At 31.0% G+C, this 17,665-nt stretch overlaps 3 protein-coding genes across 9 annotated transcripts; 2 read left to right on the top strand and 1 right to left on the bottom strand.

Annotated features, from left to right (window-relative positions):
• The first annotated feature begins 2,299 nt into the window (after positions 1-2,299).
• On the top strand, positions 2,300-7,247 carry LOC112771348 (glucan endo-1,3-beta-glucosidase 14-like). Of its 4 annotated transcripts, none has more exons than XM_072226272.1 (5): positions 2,300-2,795; positions 3,150-4,177; positions 4,279-4,420; positions 6,843-6,884; positions 6,978-7,247. In XM_072226272.1, exons 1-3 carry the CDS (start codon positions 2,720-2,722, stop codon positions 4,348-4,350), a joined length of 1,176 nt encoding a protein of 391 aa, XP_072082373.1. In that variant the 5' UTR covers positions 2,300-2,719; the 3' UTR covers positions 4,351-4,420; positions 6,843-6,884; positions 6,978-7,247. The 4 variants fall into 4 exon arrangements, with proteins under 4 accessions (XP_072082373.1, XP_072082372.1, XP_072082375.1 ...); XM_072226274.1 differs by having other exon boundaries at positions 2,501-2,876; XM_072226271.1 differs by having other exon boundaries at positions 6,843-7,247.
• Positions 7,248-8,045: 798 nt separating this feature from the next.
• On the bottom strand, positions 8,046-10,908 carry LOC112771349 (probable calcium-binding protein CML48). 3 transcript variants are annotated; one of them, XM_025816066.3, is made up of 5 exons: positions 10,207-10,908; positions 10,077-10,123; positions 9,249-9,424; positions 8,899-8,917; positions 8,046-8,446 (listed from the first exon to the last, which is right to left on the bottom strand). In XM_025816066.3, the coding sequence occupies exons 1-5, from the start codon at positions 10,709-10,711 to the stop codon at positions 8,333-8,335; spliced, it is 861 nt and encodes a 286-aa protein (XP_025671851.1). In that variant the 5' UTR covers positions 10,712-10,908; the 3' UTR covers positions 8,046-8,332. The 3 variants fall into 3 exon arrangements, with proteins under 3 accessions (XP_025671851.1, XP_025671852.1, XP_025671850.1); XM_025816067.3 differs by having other exon boundaries at positions 8,864-8,917; XM_025816065.3 differs by lacking the exon at positions 8,046-8,446 and having other exon boundaries at positions 8,578-8,917.
• A 2,746-nt stretch (positions 10,909-13,654) lies between these two features.
• Positions 13,655-16,186, top strand: LOC112772414 (rho GTPase-activating protein 5). Of its 2 annotated transcripts, none has more exons than XM_025817357.3 (5): positions 13,655-14,292; positions 14,540-14,660; positions 14,782-14,901; positions 15,015-15,245; positions 15,424-16,186. In XM_025817357.3, the coding sequence occupies exons 1-5, from the start codon at positions 14,168-14,170 to the stop codon at positions 15,961-15,963; spliced, it is 1,137 nt and encodes a 378-aa protein (XP_025673142.1). In that variant the 5' UTR covers positions 13,655-14,167; the 3' UTR covers positions 15,964-16,186. The 2 variants fall into 2 exon arrangements, with proteins under 2 accessions (XP_025673142.1, XP_025673143.1); XM_025817358.3 differs by having other exon boundaries at positions 13,665-14,292; positions 14,487-14,660.
• The last annotated feature ends 1,479 nt before the right edge of the window (positions 16,187-17,665 follow it).

Below are 17,665 nucleotides of genomic sequence, written 5' to 3' on the forward strand. Positions count from 1 at the left end.
TAGCTCATGGCGATTAGTCATTAAATAAACCCAAGTAAAGCGTGAATAATCATCAATGAAGACGACAAAGTATCGAGCTCCTTCTGTAGAAGCAGTGAGAGCAGGGCCCCAAATATCAGAATGGATAAGATCAAAGGGAGAGCAAGCAAGAGATGAATTATTGTAAAAATATAAAGCATGTTGTTTGGCAGTTTGACAAGAAATGCAATAAAAAAAGTCATTATTAACTTGACTAAAAACACCTTGAGACACAAGAGGACGCAATTTTCTCAAGGAGATGTGGACAAGACAGTGATGCCACAATTAAAGGGTATATGGAGAAGAGCAACACCGAAATTTGGCATAGAAGGAATATGAAGATTCTCGAGTTCAAACAACCTTTTGATCTTACGTCCAGTTCTGATGATTTGTCTCGTCTGACGATTCTGTACACGATAACTAGAAACAGAAAAAGTAACATTAAAACTGAGATTAACAAGTTGACCAATAGAAATAAGATTAAAGTTCAATTTGGGAATATAATAAGTATCAGGGAGATTAAGAGTTGACTGGAAAATAGAACCCTTGTGTGTCGCATGCAAGAGAGAACCATTAGCAGTATTGACAGAAGGTGCATTTGTAGTGGTAGACAAATATGAGAAAAGATGAGGCAAATAAGACATGTGATTAAAGCAACCGGAGTCAAAATACCATTTAAAATTACCTGGAGGAATCGAAAAAACAGCTGGAGTATTACCATAAAAGGAGAGAAGATGCTTAAGAAGAGATGCAATATCAGATAGAGAGACAGAAGACGGGCTGAGAGGAGCATAGGTGGTAGATTTAGTAGTAGCAGGAACAGCAGAAGCAGACATAGCTGAGTTTTTCATAATAGTAGATACAAGAATCAAAGAAAGGAGAGAAAACTGTAAATCCGGAACTGGAAACGAGAAAACAGACGGCAAAATCGGAAAGATCTTACCGAAAAATCTTAGGAAGGGTCCCACTGTCTGCCACGTCACAAGGTAGGACACGTGGCAACGCGTGAAAGGAGGAAGGAGATGCGTCAGCACTGACGCGGACAGGGAGCTGGCACGCGGGTCGAAGAGGCAAGCTGGGTCGGGTTGGACGCGAGCTGGAGTGGATCCACGTGGCTTGCTGGCTTCGACACGTGGATTGACGCGGAACCGTTGACCTGGGGCGCTGATCCAACGGCACTGAAGCATCTAGAGAGAGGAGAATTTGAAGCGGACACCGGTCTTCAGGCGGTGTTGGAATCTTGACAAAGAGACGAACACGATAGTGGTGGCGGTGACGAACCAAAGCGTCGAGAAAAAATCGAAAAACGAAGGCAAAGAGCACTACCGGAAGAGAAAAATAAGGGGGTTATGAACGAATTCTGAAGGGAAAAAAAACCTATGCTCTTGATACCATGTTAGAAACAAGAGAGTAATATGAAGAGTGTATTATTCAGGTTATGTGAAATGATATAATATAAAAAGATATTTATAGGTACTAAGAGAATTGAAATAACAAAGACATAATATCGTATAATAAATATTTAAATACGCTAAATAATTCTAATGAAAGCTAATTGATTCTAATATATTTTAACAATTTTAATCATTATTTTTAATTAATATATTATATATAATTTTTGTAATTGAGACCCATTGTTAAAATTATTAAAACATTGTATTTTATAAACACTTACAATTTTTCCTAATGCATGTGTCAATACTAATACGTATTTGTAGGAGGAATTTATATTTTTTTCTATAGTAAAAATAAACAGGAAATAAGTCCTCTCAATTAATATTTGTATGAATATTAATATTTAAAAATATATATTTCATTCATGATAAATTTTTGGAGAATTATTTTTAAAAAATAAAAATAATACATATCCATTATATTTGTTTTTTATCTTCAGATAACTTGATGTGAAGATAAAAATCAAATAGATATCATCTTAATACCAATGATGAAAAAAGTTTAATAGAAAATGATTGCTAATTAGCATTTAGTAGTATTTTATATCTTTATTTGATTAATCATTAGTAGGACAGAATTTTCTTCTCCCCCACATTATGTGACAAGATTGGATAAGAAGATGGAACGACAGAAGATAGTGTTTGTGAATTGTGATTATTACATTTGCAATATTCTTTTGATTCACCCACTCTTCCACTTCAGATTGGGTGGATTAAACTGAATTAAATCTATAAAGTAAAAGAAGAAATACAAGTAACTCTCGTAGGATATGATCACTTGTAATAAATATATAATGAACAATGGATGAATGATAAGATACACTAATAAGAAAACAGGTATTTTCTTAACTTGTAACTAGTTAACATGAAGGTTTCCATAAATAGTGCCTTCTCTGTAAAAATTAAATTAGTAATTAAAAAAATAAAAACCTCACTATGTCGGTGAATTAGAACAAGGGGAAGAGTTTCAATTTCATACGTGTAACCCAAGTGGTGGATATATAATAATGCCAAATGACAACTAAAATAAACAAGTAGCATTACCCTGTTTTCCACATAAAATAAAAGAACAGAGTTGTTCTGTTTTTTCACATCTGTTCTGTTTTTTCACACGCCATACATACCATACATATGTATCATATTTGTTTCTATATATATATATGATAAGCTTTGGTATGTGACCGACCTTTCGTGCTCTTTGATTTGGTTTCTCATCCTGAAAAGCTTGGTGGTCTTGGTTGGCTTCAATGGCCAATATGAGATCACTCATGTCAAGCTTTTCCTCCTACTTCAAACTGCTTTTGCTGCTTCTCACTATTTCTGGTGTGTAACTTGTATACTTCTGCATGATTCTCTTTTGATTCCACACAAAGTTGATGAAAAAAACTGATTTTGTTATCTGGGGTAATCTTATTCTGTTTCTGTCTATGTTTTCTTGCTAATGGAACATTCTAGTCTAGTTGTTTAGTGATCAAAATGTTATTCCTTCTTAGCTTCATGGAATGAAAGAGAAACTACATTGCATCCTCAGAGGAATAAAAAACCATTAATTAATTTATATATTATTCATTTTAGTTTTATGATTCTATCAATTTGGTTGTGTACTTATTCTTCTTATTCAGCATAGGAATTTAAGCATTTTATTTTTCTGATATTTCAACACTCTGTTTTTCTCAGAGACATTTATACAGACAAGTGGTTCTGATTTTGGAATCAACTATGGACAAATAGCCAACAATCTTCCCTCTCCATCACGCGTTGCTGTTCTTATAAAATCACTGAATGTAAGCAGATTGAAGCTCTATGATGCTGATCCAAATGTTCTATCAGCTTTCTCCAATTCCAATGTGGAATTCATTATAGGACTTGCAAATGAGAATCTTCAAAGCATGAGAGACCCTTCAAAAGCTCAGAGTTGGGTTCAGCAAAATGTTCAACCTTACCTATCACAGACCAAGATCACATGCATCACTGTAGGAAATGAAGTCTTCAATCTAAATGATACTCAGCTCATGATGAATCTCCTTCCAGCAATGCAATCTGTTTATAATGCCCTTGTTAACCTTGGATTATCACAACAAGTTACTGTAACAACAGCACATTCATTCAACATTTTATCTAGTTCATTCCCTCCTTCATCTGGTGCTTTTAGGCAAGATTTGATTCCATATATACAACCACTCCTTAACTTCCATGCTCAAACCAAATCACCTTTTCTTATTAATGCATACCCTTTCTTTGCATACAAGGACAGCCCTGATAAGATTTCATTGAGTTATGTACTATTTCAACCAAATTCTGGCTCAATTGATCCTGTAACCAATCTGCATTATGATAACATGTTGTATGCTCAGATTGATGCTGTCTATGCTGCCATCAAGGCCCTAGGCCATACCGATATCGTGGTTAGGATTTCGGAGACAGGTTGGCCTTCTAAGGGTGACCCAGATGAGGTTGGAGCTACACCAGAGAATGCAGAGATATATAACAGCAATTTGTTGAAGAGAATACAGCAGAAACAAGCAACTCCTGCAAATCCATCAGTTCCAATTGATATCTTTGTATTTGCACTTTTCAATGAGGATTTGAAGCCTGGTCCTGCATCAGAGAGGAACTATGGCCTTTATTATCCTGATGGTTCTCCAGTTTATAACATTGGATTACAAGGTTATCTCCCAGAAATGGTCATAGAATCCAAATCCAATGTAAGTAAACACATTTTACATTTGCAAACTTATTTACATGCCAAAAGTTTCATTGCCTTTTTGCTTCTAATTAACATACTCCTATTGCTGTTTATGTGCAGGTTTTGTCCATCAATTTTCTTATTTATACTATTACATGCTTGGTGTTGTGTTGGGAGCTTACAAGATTGTGATCAGAATAAGTTAGTGATAGAAGTAAAGAAATTCATATAGACCATTCTTTTGCAGCTGAAGTTGTTGAAGGTAAGAAAGTTTTGAATTTGTCACTCAATGTATGTATTATTTGATGGTAGTGTAAACTGTAAAGTTTTATTTCAATTCTTAGGCCACATGCCAATTTCTTCAGCTCTCAAAAGTCTAAAGTATCTAAAAAAATTAGCAATGATCATTGAAATAAGGGATGGATGGAAACTTGTGAAGAAAAAAGTTCAGTCCTATGATCAAAAGGGAAAAGGGTTATTCTTTTTTTTTTTTTTTTAATTATTCCTTGGCTTTCTAACAGTATTGCACTGAATACTAGAGTCTAAAAAATGATATGGTGGGAATATTTTGGTACCATAATGTGGAAATATATCTGCCAAAATGGTATCAATCAAAGCATAACCTGTCAAATGCTGTCAAATTCATGCTTGTGCATGGAACAAGTGGATTCTTGTGACCGAATAAACCCACCCTCCCACAAGAAAACCTTATCTTTTTTTTCTTCATTTTTTAATCAAAGTTTTTGGTAATGTGTCTCTATCTTCCTTAACTATCACTGGCAATCATGCATGTGAATCTCTTTTTGTGTCTGTATAAAATTGTTCTTGTCTTCAGATTTACAAAAGTCCTACATGACTACATCCATATATATATATAATCACAACCTCATGAGTTTTGTCCATGGTTGTGAACCTTATATATATTTCTTTCAGTTATGTTCATAGAGCCAGAATTCTTAAGGATTTAGGGTAGCATTTGGTTTCTTCATACACTTGCTTAAAAATCATTATTGAAATAGTATAAAAATTATCTCTTCAGATTTATTTCACTTTTAGGTGTTTGTTTGCCATGTCTCTGTCTCTTCTATTTTTAAAGAGCAACCAAACTCTACTAAGAAAATTTGTTCATACCTAACACACCATTAATGTAAATTGAAGTGACGAGGGTCAAATTAAGTGTCGGATAATATTGTTGCCTATCACATTCATAATGCAACTTTAGCCAACTTCATAATATGAATGGAGAATATAAATATACAAAAATCCAACCCAGGAGCTTGATTTAGAATTAATCAAAGTTTATAATCAATGTGATTTGGAAGATCCTTCAAATATGAATGTCACAAAAAGTGGGTTGGGGCGGCTAATTAGTAATTAGTCATGATGTATTGATGTGGACATGGTTCATGCCCACTACATTGAATTTAATAGAATTATTTATTATTATTGCATCAGTTTCAAAAAAGTGATAAGATTGACAGATAGATACACCTCCTCCTAAGTCCTAACTCCTAACAATAATATTAGAGCTGGAAAACCTTCCCTTTTCTTTCATTAAAAGATGCTTCTCTTTTCTAAGTATCATATCATATAATACATGCAATCTTTACTTTTCAAGATTTTTTAATACCGAGTTTTAAATGTTTTTTATTATTATTTATAAATAAAATAAATATTTTATTTACCAATATACGTATTATTTAATGTATTTAAAACTATCATTACACATCTCGAATACATAAAATAAAAAATAAATAAGCACACAAATTAAGTATTGTACATCCAAGATATGTAACACTTTTAAAAGAATATATCTCAGTTCACCTAAAACATGTTACATTTGCAGAGATGTACATATTTATGATACTGTGCACTAGGAATAAAACAAAAAAAAATTCATGACAATCTACTTTAGAATATGTTATCGTCTAATTTGATTTTATTTTGATTTTATTTAATTTTATTCAAATAATTTAAAATTATAAAATTTTTAATTTAAAATTTAGACTAATATAATTTTAAATTATTTAAATAATATTAGATGAAATAAAAATATAAAATAAAATCAAATCAAATCGTAATATATCACGAATACATCGAGGTGGATTCTTTTTAGTTTTATTCTAAGTGCACAAAACTTTAAATATGTGCATCTACGTAGATGTAACACTTTTTGTGTGTACTCAGAATATTTTTTTAAAGTATTACACATCTAAAATACATAATACTTAATTTTTATGTTTATTTGTCTTAGATATATAATGACAGGTAAAAATATAAATATTTTATATATTACACCTTTTGCAGTTTAGATTTTTTTTTTTTTAATTTGTGTGTGTACAATGTCACACTCAGCACTAGCTTATGCTGTTATTGTCTCTCATAGGCCATATCAAAGATTATTAGAGTAATTAAAAAAATTTGAAAAATTTAATGCAAATTCAGACCAGACACGTGTTGAACATATTGCCCATATGCTACTTAATAGGTTTATCTAGTGATAGCATGTTAGTTATAAAATAAAATAAAATTCTGCTCCAAACAGTAATGTATGTGGATATAAATAACTATCGAACTAATTCAATTATTGTGTGCATAAGAAATCCTTCTTCCAGCTTTGACAAATATTGTTAGAAATTAACTTTTTGAGTTATTGACTTAATATATTGACGTAATCTTTGCAGGAAGGTTTTTTTGGTGACTTCTTTGCAGGAAGTTTGACAAAGGTAAAAGCAGTACACTTTCTTTTCTCTTTTTTTTTTTTTTTTTTTTTTTCTTTTCCTTTTCTTTGAAGGCAACAAATTCTACGCTTTTGGTAGATAGCTATGGTTGCAAGTTGGAGGCTTAGTTCGTACATATAGCTTTGCTCAAACCATTCATATAGTTATTGATTTGTCAATTCTACAATAACTAAAGGTAGAAGGCTGATGTTGGATTTTGTAATATGGATTAGAGTTTTCTGTTCTTTCTTTTTCTTTTTTTCTTTGTTGGAAAAAGTAGAGTTTTCTTTGGATATAGAGGGGGAAAAAAATAGATTTAGTTGTATATGTAAAGAAAATGTTGGATAATGAGGAAGCTGTTTCGATCCACTTTCTGTACACTTGTAACAAATTTTAATGTTGCCCATTGAATTTGATGTTATTAATATACAACATTGATCTCACATTAAAAACACGTGAAGTGTAGATAAGATAAAAATACAAGTATATAACTATAACTAATAAAATAATTAAGGTAACTGTATAAAAGACTAATCGTGCAAGCAACAATGATCAAAGGTCAAAAAGTATTACTTAAATTCCAAAATTATTCAAACTTTATTCTCACTATTTCTAATTGAATTTTCGTGCAAGCATAACATGTTAATTGCTTTAAGGCTCTTGGTTCTTGCGATGAAGCATTGTTCAGACTCTGGACCTACAACACCGTTTTGGAAAAAGGAAAGAGGAATATGAAGACAACAACAATTAGACTGGTCCCATCATGATAATGAAAGCTTACCAGCAAATTCAATGATTTGTTATCTAATCTAATGTGGTTGTCAATATGTATATGTTGATACACTAATAAGGGAAAGGTAAATTAAGTCATCATGCGGTATCATAATATGTCTATACATATTGAAATACACCACCTAGATATATATTATATAATACAGATGAAAATCAATATTATGGTTAAAACATAAATGGAAAAATAAAGTTAATATTAAAAAAATGATTGATATATTAAAGTCAAAGAAAGATGATAGTCGCATTAATTAACTACTAATCAGTATGCAGCCAAAATAAAGAAACACAAGAAGCAACTCACTTGACAGGCTTGATTGCTTGAGCAAATGCTGCCAAGTGCCAACTAAAACTCCAACCTGTAATTACATAATGAGATTTGTTCGAAAGTCTTGGTCACGAGATGTCTCAATTTCGATTAGAAATGATGTTAATAAGTTAATATTGACTTTGAAACAAATAAAAAATTCGAATATACAAGAGGATTTTACTTATACTTGCGGATTATCTATTATACTATTACAGCTGAAACTAACTTGTTCCGAACAATATCTATATAACAAAGCATTACACCTTTAAGAAATTCCTCGACTATCAAACTTGTAAAACATTCTATTGGAGAAGAAAAACTAACAACTCTTGAAGAGCAGCACATCACAAGCTTCTCAATCATCATATGCTACAAGGAATGGAATGACCATAGCCATAAACTCATCGTATGAAAGTTTGGCTGAACCAATATAACGTTTGTCCTTCTCCTTAAACTTTTCAGTCAGACCCTGAAAATGCAACAAGTAATTAGAATGGTAAAACAAACATGCATGCACACACACATATGAGGAGAAACACTTGGTTCTAAGAAGATGAATTCCATGACAATGCTAATTTTTAAGAACTGAATCGAAATAAATGATGATCTAAAATGCTGCAGTGTTTAGATTTTCCCTCGAGTTGAAGGATCATCAGAATTGAGATGTGAGTTGCATGAGGAACTGTAATTCAAGGATAATGAATGCCTCCCTAGTACTCGTTTCGTACCACATACATAATCAAGTCAATGCATATGAATGTAGAAAGTATCTATGTCCTGATCAACATATATTAAGGAAAACCATGAAGCATGTAAGTTGGACTGGCCTCTATCAATGGAAGGAATTAATAAGAAACGTAAAGGAATAAGTAAAGAAACACCAGACAGGTTCAAAGCTTCAAAAAGCTTGGCGTGTTTTACCTTGACAATTACCCCGCACCTGCACACATTCAAGAGCAGAACATTAGATATATAAATGACATCTTCAAATATAAAAGATGAATTTTCCAAAAAATCAACTTGATTCTCGAAACATTAGAGGATATTGTTATAGTCATCAAACAATTTTTTTATCAAGAAATCAATTTAGTCCCAATAATCAATTACTTTTGGACCATTTTGAATTTAACATCAAAATGTTACCATCGGATGACCACATTGAGCACATTGATGTCACAATCTCTTAAATTTTTAAGGACCAAAATGGAAGTTTACTCTTTTCAAATGAATTGGAGTATATAATAAGCATATGAAAGGTTCAGATGTCATACTCAACAAAACTATCAAATCCGAGTTCAACCCTCTTAACATTTCCATCACCATACTGGGCAAGCAGCAGCTGTAGAACTGTGCCTGGTATTGCATAGCCAATACCATACAGAGCATCTCTTAGCTCTAGTGGATCAATCTTCCCACTTCTATCTTTATCATATCTCTCAAATATGCCCTACAAATGAAGCAACAAAATCAGAGGAATCATATGGAGTGAAGTTCTATTATGCAATGTAACTCTAACAGTCTAACCTCCTCCTTGATAGAATTAACAAACACAAAAGGCATAGAGCCTATCACTACTATATCCAACAAATATGTGTCAGTAACTAGTTATGGTACATGTATGTGACAGGAAAACAAGTGTAATTCAAAATTGATCACCATAAGTGGACTATCTAATGAAATTTTGAGAAATAGTTAAAACCTAAAAGCTCCATACAGATAATGATAAACTTCAGTTATTTAATATCATTGGTCAGACTTCTCTAGTAACAAAGTGAAAATGTCTGCATTGGATTAAATGTAATATGAAATACTTAACAATCTGGGATTAAATGAAAATGATGCAGATATCTATGTATTCATGTAGCATCGCCATATTAACTAGGCACTAAAAACTCTCCCTAAGATGTAAGAGATTTTGTAATGTATGAAACACAAAACTAGAGATGTTTACAAACTGAATAAGGGAAGTCTAGAATAATACAGCATATTATAGGCCTTAGGGTTTTTCAAGAATAGATTCTATGAGAAAAATTACACATGAAGCTAATTTTCTATAGTGTTAGCCATTTTTTTTTTTGTTTATGGGAAAAGTGACTTACTCGCCAATGAGCAATGCAATTCCAGATTTCTGCAAATTCCTTTGGCCCTGTGAGAGAAAAAGAAAAAGAATATAGGGTTTGAGAGCGCAAAGGAAGCAATTATATAGGAGCAATTGAAAATCCCGCATACCAATTCTCGGAGGCTGAGTAGGATCCTTGAAGAGAAACATGAGGAGACGGATAGTTCTAATGTTGAATTTCTGGTATCCAGAAGAAAGAGCCCGCTGCAACTCCGCCTCATCGATGAAGCCGCTTCGATCTGTGTCGGCCATCTGAAAGCTCCTAATGACATCGGGGTGCGTCCCTGGTGGGAAAGCGGAGTAGCCATGTGAAGACGAAGAAGGAGGAGGATACGCAGATGATGGAGCTTGGCCATATGCAGTCCCAGCCCCGTGGTAGGTGGAACCATGATCATAAGCAGTGGCAGCAGCAGCAGTAGCGTTGGTGCCATAGGTGTTGTAGGTTGAAGGTGGCGGAGGTGGAGTAGCGGTGTGAGGGGCATATTGGTAATTTGAAGGAGGAGGAGGAGGAGCAGCGGAAGAAGAAGAAGTGGAATAGGGAGGGTGGTTTTCAGGTAGGGATGGTGCTGAAGGAGCGTAGGGCGAATGGGGATCGTATCTGCCGTAGTTAGACATGGATGTAGAAACCGCTCACAGAATTCACCCCCGTTTAGCTTCTTTCACAAATCATAAACCGACTTTCTTAGCTTCACTTTCCTCTCTCTCTTCGCACACTATTTTGAGTATTTTCTTCTTCATTTCCTCATACGTCATGTGCACTATGCCCACGCGTGCTATACACCATTACACCCAATCAGTCACGGATCAAAAAATTTCAAGTGCAAACATGTAGCATATAAAAATAATAATTTTTTTTATAAATATATTAAAGTATATACAAAAATAAATAATATAAAAATATTAAATAATTATTTATTTATTTATTATCCATATTGATATATTGACGAGTAATAATATAATTATTAATTATTTTTTATAAATTAAACATAAATAATAATATTAATAAATAAAATTAATCGAGATGATAAATAGATTATCTTCTAATGAATAACAAAAGTAAAACATATTTTTTCATGAAATATGTACGATCAATAATATTTTTTAAAAAAATTATCTAAATTTCTCATATTCTTTTTATATATTTTATAGATTATTTAATAATTATTTAATTATTTAATAAAAAATTAATTTCAAATAATAATAATAATAATAATAGAATAGTTAGTTACTTAGATAAATAAAAATATAAAATGTATTATTATTTCAATTGATTTTTACTCCAATTTATATTTGAGAAAGAATGATCAAAATATATATTCAGTACAAATTTTTTTAATTTACTAATCAATATTAAAATTGAGTAAAAATAAGGATATAAACTTTAATTAAATAAATTTATTAGTTAAATAATACTACAATGATATTTTATTTTTTATTAATTAAATTGATTTAATATATTTTTATCTTATACTTTTAGATACAAATTAGAGTTAAATTTTAATATATTGATAGTATAAAATATTTTATATAATTATTTAATTATTTCTATTTTTTTAAATGATTATTTATGTAAATACAATATTTAATATAAAAAATAATTATTTTTTATAATAAAATATTATATAATTGAATACATATGTAAAACTAATTTATATTGATAATATATTAAAATTTAATTTTAAAATTAAAAAATATATATAAAATAAATATTTTGACACAAAATTTAATAAATATTTTTAATATAAAATAAATATAATTTTTCAATAAAAATACATATATATTTGTACATATGTTTTTTTATATTTTTTTAAAATATTAATAGGAGTGCTTGCTCATAAAACTTATAACATACGTCTGTCCCTGCATCCAATTCTCTTAACTTTCAAAATCATATAATATTTGTGTTTATAAGAAAATAAGATTTCATTAGATATTTAGATTCAAATTGTTTCTATTACATTCATGCTGTAATTGATTGTTGTTACTTATAACTTATTAGATAGTTTAATATATTTAGTTAAATTATTTAATATAATAAGAGTCATTATTTAATTATTATTTTATATGAAAATATTGATACATGGTAGTCACCTTATATTATATCAGTTGAGTGATATTTGTTAAATCAATTATGCGATATTTATAAAAAAAATTAGTTATTAAATTAGGAAAATATTTTTATAAAATATATATTAAAAATAAATTAAATATTATCACATATATTTTTATATAAATACATAATAATTAATTTAATAGTTAATTTTTTATACATATAATATATTTTTTTACTACTAAATCAATTATTGAAAATGCTATGTGAATAGTAAACACTAAAACCTTACTTTACTACTAAATCAATTATTTTATATATGGTATATAAAGACATGTATTGTTATATTTATTTTTAAAATATATTTTATACATATAATATATTTTTTATGGATGATCTTCTCATTATTAAAAGAGGAGTGCTAAAAGATTAGCAGATTATGTGATTTATAGTCATCGATTAGTTATTATTAGTATTTTTAATGGCGTGAAATTATATCTAATGATGTGGGATTATTCACTTTTTTTTCTTTATTGATTAAGTGTTTGTTTAGGCGCCGTTAAATTGATAAAAAATATCTTTTATTATTTTTTAGCGTATTTAGTAAATTTCTAATAGTAAAAGTCAAAACACTAGAAAAATAAAAAAAACAATATTTTTTGAAAAGTTACAATTTACATCTTTTTTTAAAAGATTTTTTTCTTAAAAAAATGTTTTTGACATAATAAATAAACAAAAAGATACTTTTATATGGTTATAACAAAACATAATTGATAAATTAAAAGATTTTTTTGCATGAGATATCTAAATATAAAATTACTTTTACTTTTCTATAAGATTTTTTTAAAAAAATAATTTAAAAAAATATTTTTTTTAGAAGCTCACCTAAATAAGCCTTAAATGTTGACCAAATTTTAATAAAAGAGATTTGGATCCTCTAATAAAGTGCTAGTCCTAGACTTTCTCTTATTAAAAATGTATGCTATGTGAATAGTAAACACTAAAACCTTACTATTAATTCAATTATTTTATATAAAGACACGTATTGTTATATTTATTTTTAAAATATATTTTATATAATAAAAGTATTATTTATACATTAAAATTAGCTATTAAAATCGTCACTAATGTATTTGTGTATAAATATATATAGTTTAATTTATTTTTAATATATATTTATATTTTAACATATATTTACTGGTGACTGATTTTAGTGGCTAATTTTAGTATACACGTAGTATAGTTGTTTATATAAATAGGTGATTGATTATCGAGTTATGCTACGTGTACACTAAAATCAGCCACCAAAGTTAGCCACCAGTATAAAATACATGCTAAAATACAAATATATATTGAAAATAAATTAAACCACACATATATTTATACATAAATATATTGATGACTGATTTTAGTGGCTGATTTTGAAGTACAAATAGCAATTTTTTTTTTTTTTTGTTGATTATCAGTGTTGGATTGTTATTACTTAGTAGATATAGTTGAGGAACAAAGCACACATGTGGCTTTACCTCTACTCCTCCTCTATTACTAGAACTGTGATTGCTTGTTCAACGCTCCACAACACGCAACATAGATTATTACATCATATCTTATTAACTATTCAAAAATTAAAAACACGAATTTGAGTTAATGATTCTCACGTTCCACCCCACTATATGATTTTGTTGCAACACTTTTCTTCAACTCAACTCAAGCTCAAGAGTCTTCCTTGTGGTTTGTGTTTGTAAATTTGAAATAAGCAAAAGTCCTTCTCCTGATCATGGCTTTGTTAAATGGCAAAAATCTTTTCTTCTTGTTTTTTATATTCCAAGTAAAGGCCTCTTTCATTGCCAGCCATGACCAAGTTCTACTACTCTCCCCACATTTCCATTTTCAATCTTGCTTCTTCACTAAGGACAACAACAACAACAACTACTTCAACAAATTAAACAAACATAAACCAACAACCTTTTCTTCTTCCCATTCATTGCTCAACCCTCAAGCCTTCCTCTCTCTTGCTCACCATGAACATTGGCTCCCCCACTAACGTGCGCCACGTTGCGCATGTCACCTTTGATCGGTTCAATGGATTCTTGGGTTTGCCTGTTGAGTTCGAACCTGAAGTCCCCAGAAGGCCTCCCAGTGCTAGGTACTTTTATCCAGTTTACAATACATTGATGATTCAACATTTGGATTATTGGAGTGGCATTACCCTTGAATAAATATATATTGAGATAAATAAATCCAATCAGTTATCTGTATAGAATACACATTGATTCAATAAGACATGTATTTTTCCAGATTACAATACTGTCCTTTTGATTCTTTTGGTACATTTGACAGAGTTGATGATTAAACATTCTTGATGATTTATTGTTTGAACTTTGAGGTGGCAGTGCAACGGTTTTTGGAGTTTCAACAGACTCCATGCAGTTATCGTATGACTCAAGAGGGAACAGTGTGCCAACAATTCTGCTGCTGATGCAAAGCCGCTTGTATTCTCAAGGAGGCTTGCAGGTTCATCACCTTTAATTTATTTCTCTCATTTCAAACCAGTTACTACCATTGAATGGAACTTTTCCCGAAAACAAAATAAATAAATGTAGTCAAAAGTCAAAACAATGTTTCTATGATTCAGGCTGAGGGGATTTTCAGAATAAATGCAGACAATAGTCAAGAGGAATATGTTAGGGATCAACTCAATTTGGGTGTGGTCCCAGAAACTGTTGATGTTCATTCCTTGGCTGCATTAATTAAGGTACAAAGACAAACATAATAATTTTGCTCTGCTTTCTCTGTTTATGACTTTGTGATTTAGTTTCCAGATAGGGAACCTGTTACATTTTGATTGATATTGTTGTAATTTGCAAGGCATGGTTTAGAGAACTTCCAACTGGGATTCTGGATTCATTATCTCAAGATCAAGTGCTGAAATGCCAGACTGAAGATGACTGTGTTGAACTAGTGAGGCATCTGCCTCACACTGAAGCTTCACTCTTGGATTGGGCCATCAATCTCATGGCTGATGTTGCTGAGTATGAACATCTCAATAAGATGAATGCACGCAACATTGCTATGGTTTTTGCTCCCAACATGACTCAGGTTGTTAACCTTTCTAATGTCTTAATTGCATTTGAAACCTTTCCACTATTAACTAACATGAACTGATTGGCAAAATCCTAAATTTTATTCTGGGCTAAGTATTTTTTGCATTACATCTTTGATATACCTCATGCTTATTCATATAATCCTAAAGTGTTTGGTGTTTTCTTTCTTGCAGATGGCAGACCCTATCACTGCATTGATGTATGCAGTTCAAGTGATGAACTTCTTGAAGACACTGATATTAAGGACACTGCGGGAGCGAAGGGATTCCGTGGTAGAACCGTCTCCTAGATCGTATTTAGAACCTTCTAGATCATGTTTGGAGCTTCCTGATGAGAATTTGGACCATACCCCTTTGGAGTCTAGCCAGCAAGATACTGCTGCACAAAATGAAGAAGAGGTTCAGAAAAACTCTGCTTCTGAGGAAATTTTCTTAGAATGTTGCCCTGAATCCCCCAAGAACAAGTTAGAAGCTAAAAATTTGGAATGCTTTTCTGAGAATCAAGTTTCCAATGAGAATTTGTACTGTGATTATCCACCAAAAGGAAACACGAAGAGTAACAAGAGTGGCCAATCAAGTAGTTCAAATGCTAGGAAAGGGTCTAAAAAATCCAAAGGCCAGCTAGCTGTGATCCATGAAAATGTTGAGAAAAAGGGAACTAGGAATTTGAACAGCTCAGATTCAAGATCTGAGCAGATTAAACCCTGGAGGTGAAAGAAGCATAATAGTGTGTGTAAATTTGATTATTTTGACATTGGAATTGTATGTTTATGTCTGTGAAGTTATTGCAAAATTGCTAGGTGTAGTTTGTGAAGTTGTCCCTTTATGTTTTTTTCATTGTTTCCTAGTTTGATTAATTTATCTGATCTCATGCATAACACTATGATCATCACACTAATATTGTAATCAAATCTCATTTTCCTGTGTGTTCTATTTACCTCTGTTCATAATCACCCCCTAAACCACATCAATTCATCTGTCAATGTTGTACTAACTAGGTTCCTTGCCAATGTGTGGCTGCTAAAATAGGTTTATCATAACAGTTTAATTGTTATTTACTGATAATGTATTGGTATTTAATTGTGTATATAAGACTCTTAAGTTAGAGAGTAATTGAGTCAAACAATTCTGCTGATATAAAAAAATCTGAGCTTTTTTTATATCCTGATATTGTATTCAAATGAAATCCTTATCATAAACTTTAGTTGCAAATACATGGTAATATGATATGCTACGAGTTTCATTTCAAGTAGAGGCATTTTATCTTCAGTTGGCCCATACTATAGTGGAAGTAAGATTTACCTCAAACTTTTGATGATGAAAATGACATGACTCCATGATTGTGATTTGTGAGGTGATAGGTCCACAAAGAAAGTTTATACAAATGTGGTGGTGTTTCATGAAGGTGGGAAATATCACGAGAAAAGAAAACCACACAATGAATGAAAAGGAAAAATGTCGCATTGCAGAATGCTTCTATATATTTCCATGTATGTGCATTATGATGATAAGGTTGCTAAGTATGAGAGCCAACCACTGCACTTTCCTAGAAGGTAGCATAGATAGCATTAGCAGGCATGTATAAAAGTTTTGAAACCGAATATTCCAAGTGCTCTTTCCACCAGCAATGATAATAGTAAATGAAAATCACATGCATGAGTGATGCATGAATGTTCTTTGGCCTTCCCCTAATCCCAAAAGCAGCATGTGATTGTTATTGTAGAGTTTAACTACTATCAGTCTAGCACATACAGCAGCAGGGTGATTCCAAATTTAACCTCAATGAAATTATTAAGAAATTCTAATAATAAGGTCACATTTGGGACTAGAAGTGAGCTGAGTTAAACCAAAATAGTTCAAACTCAAGTTCGGTTCACGAAAAATTTACGAGATAGTTTAAATAACATGAATATAATCTATAATTTTATCTAAACGGATTTGGATCCTTTAAATTTTAAATTTTACTTTAGAGGGTAAAGTATGATTTCTCACTATTTATTTCATAAGTGGAACCAAGAAAAAATATGAAAGAGAAAACATTTAATTGTAAGAGATCACATTTTATTCTCTAAAGTAAAAATTCAAAATTTAAAGGATCCAAATTCCATATAAACAGCAACTGGTACGGACCTACGCTTGGTAATAGGGCACTTGCCCAACTCTAATTTTATTTTTTTAAACAAAAAAAAAAACATATATAATATACTCCTATTTTAATTTTTAAATGACTTCACTACAAATAAACTAAGCCCAATTATTAAAAGTCTCAAATCCATTTTATCTTTCTATTATAGTGACTATTAGTTTACCTAATTAAATTTAGTCTTCTTCCATTCTCAAATTCCAGCCGTCACTCATTTATTCTTTTAAACCCTCTTCTTAGTTAGTCACCAAAAAAAACCCTCTTCTTATTTTC

The sequence above is a fragment of the Arachis hypogaea genome, chromosome 18 (genome assembly GCF_003086295.3).
Source record: "Arachis hypogaea cultivar Tifrunner chromosome 18, arahy.Tifrunner.gnm2.J5K5, whole genome shotgun sequence".
NCBI lineage: Eukaryota > Viridiplantae > Streptophyta > Magnoliopsida > Fabales > Fabaceae > Arachis > Arachis hypogaea.

Bases quoted from the DNA above. Each gene is read 5' to 3' on its own strand.
- LOC112771348 (XM_072226271.1), top strand. From the start codon at position 2,720: ATGGCCAATATGAGATCACTCATGTCAAGCTTTTCCTCCTACTTCAAA. The intron at 2,796-3,149 runs GTGTGTAACTTG...TGTTTTTCTCAG, and splicing joins GCTGCTTCTCACTATTTCTG to AGACATTTATACAGACAAGT. The intron at 4,178-4,278 runs GTAAGTAAACAC...GTTTATGTGCAG, and splicing joins TCATAGAATCCAAATCCAAT to GTTTTGTCCATCAATTTTCT.
- LOC112771349 (XM_025816065.3), bottom strand. From the start codon at position 10,711: ATGTCTAACTACGGCAGATACGATCCCCATTCGCCCTACGCTCCTTCA. The intron at 10,124-10,206 runs GTATGCGGGATT...TTTCTCTCACAG, and splicing joins TACTCAGCCTCCGAGAATTG to GGCCAAAGGAATTTGCAGAA. The intron at 8,918-9,248 runs GTATGACATCTG...GAATGTGTGCAG, and splicing joins GGATTTGATAGTTTTGTTGA to GTGCGGGGTAATTGTCAAGG.
- LOC112772414 (XM_025817357.3), top strand. From the start codon at position 14,168: ATGAACATTGGCTCCCCCACTAACGTGCGCCACGTTGCGCATGTCACC. The intron at 14,293-14,539 runs GTACTTTTATCC...TTGAGGTGGCAG, and splicing joins AGAAGGCCTCCCAGTGCTAG to TGCAACGGTTTTTGGAGTTT. The intron at 14,661-14,781 runs GTTCATCACCTT...TCTATGATTCAG, and splicing joins ATTCTCAAGGAGGCTTGCAG to GCTGAGGGGATTTTCAGAAT.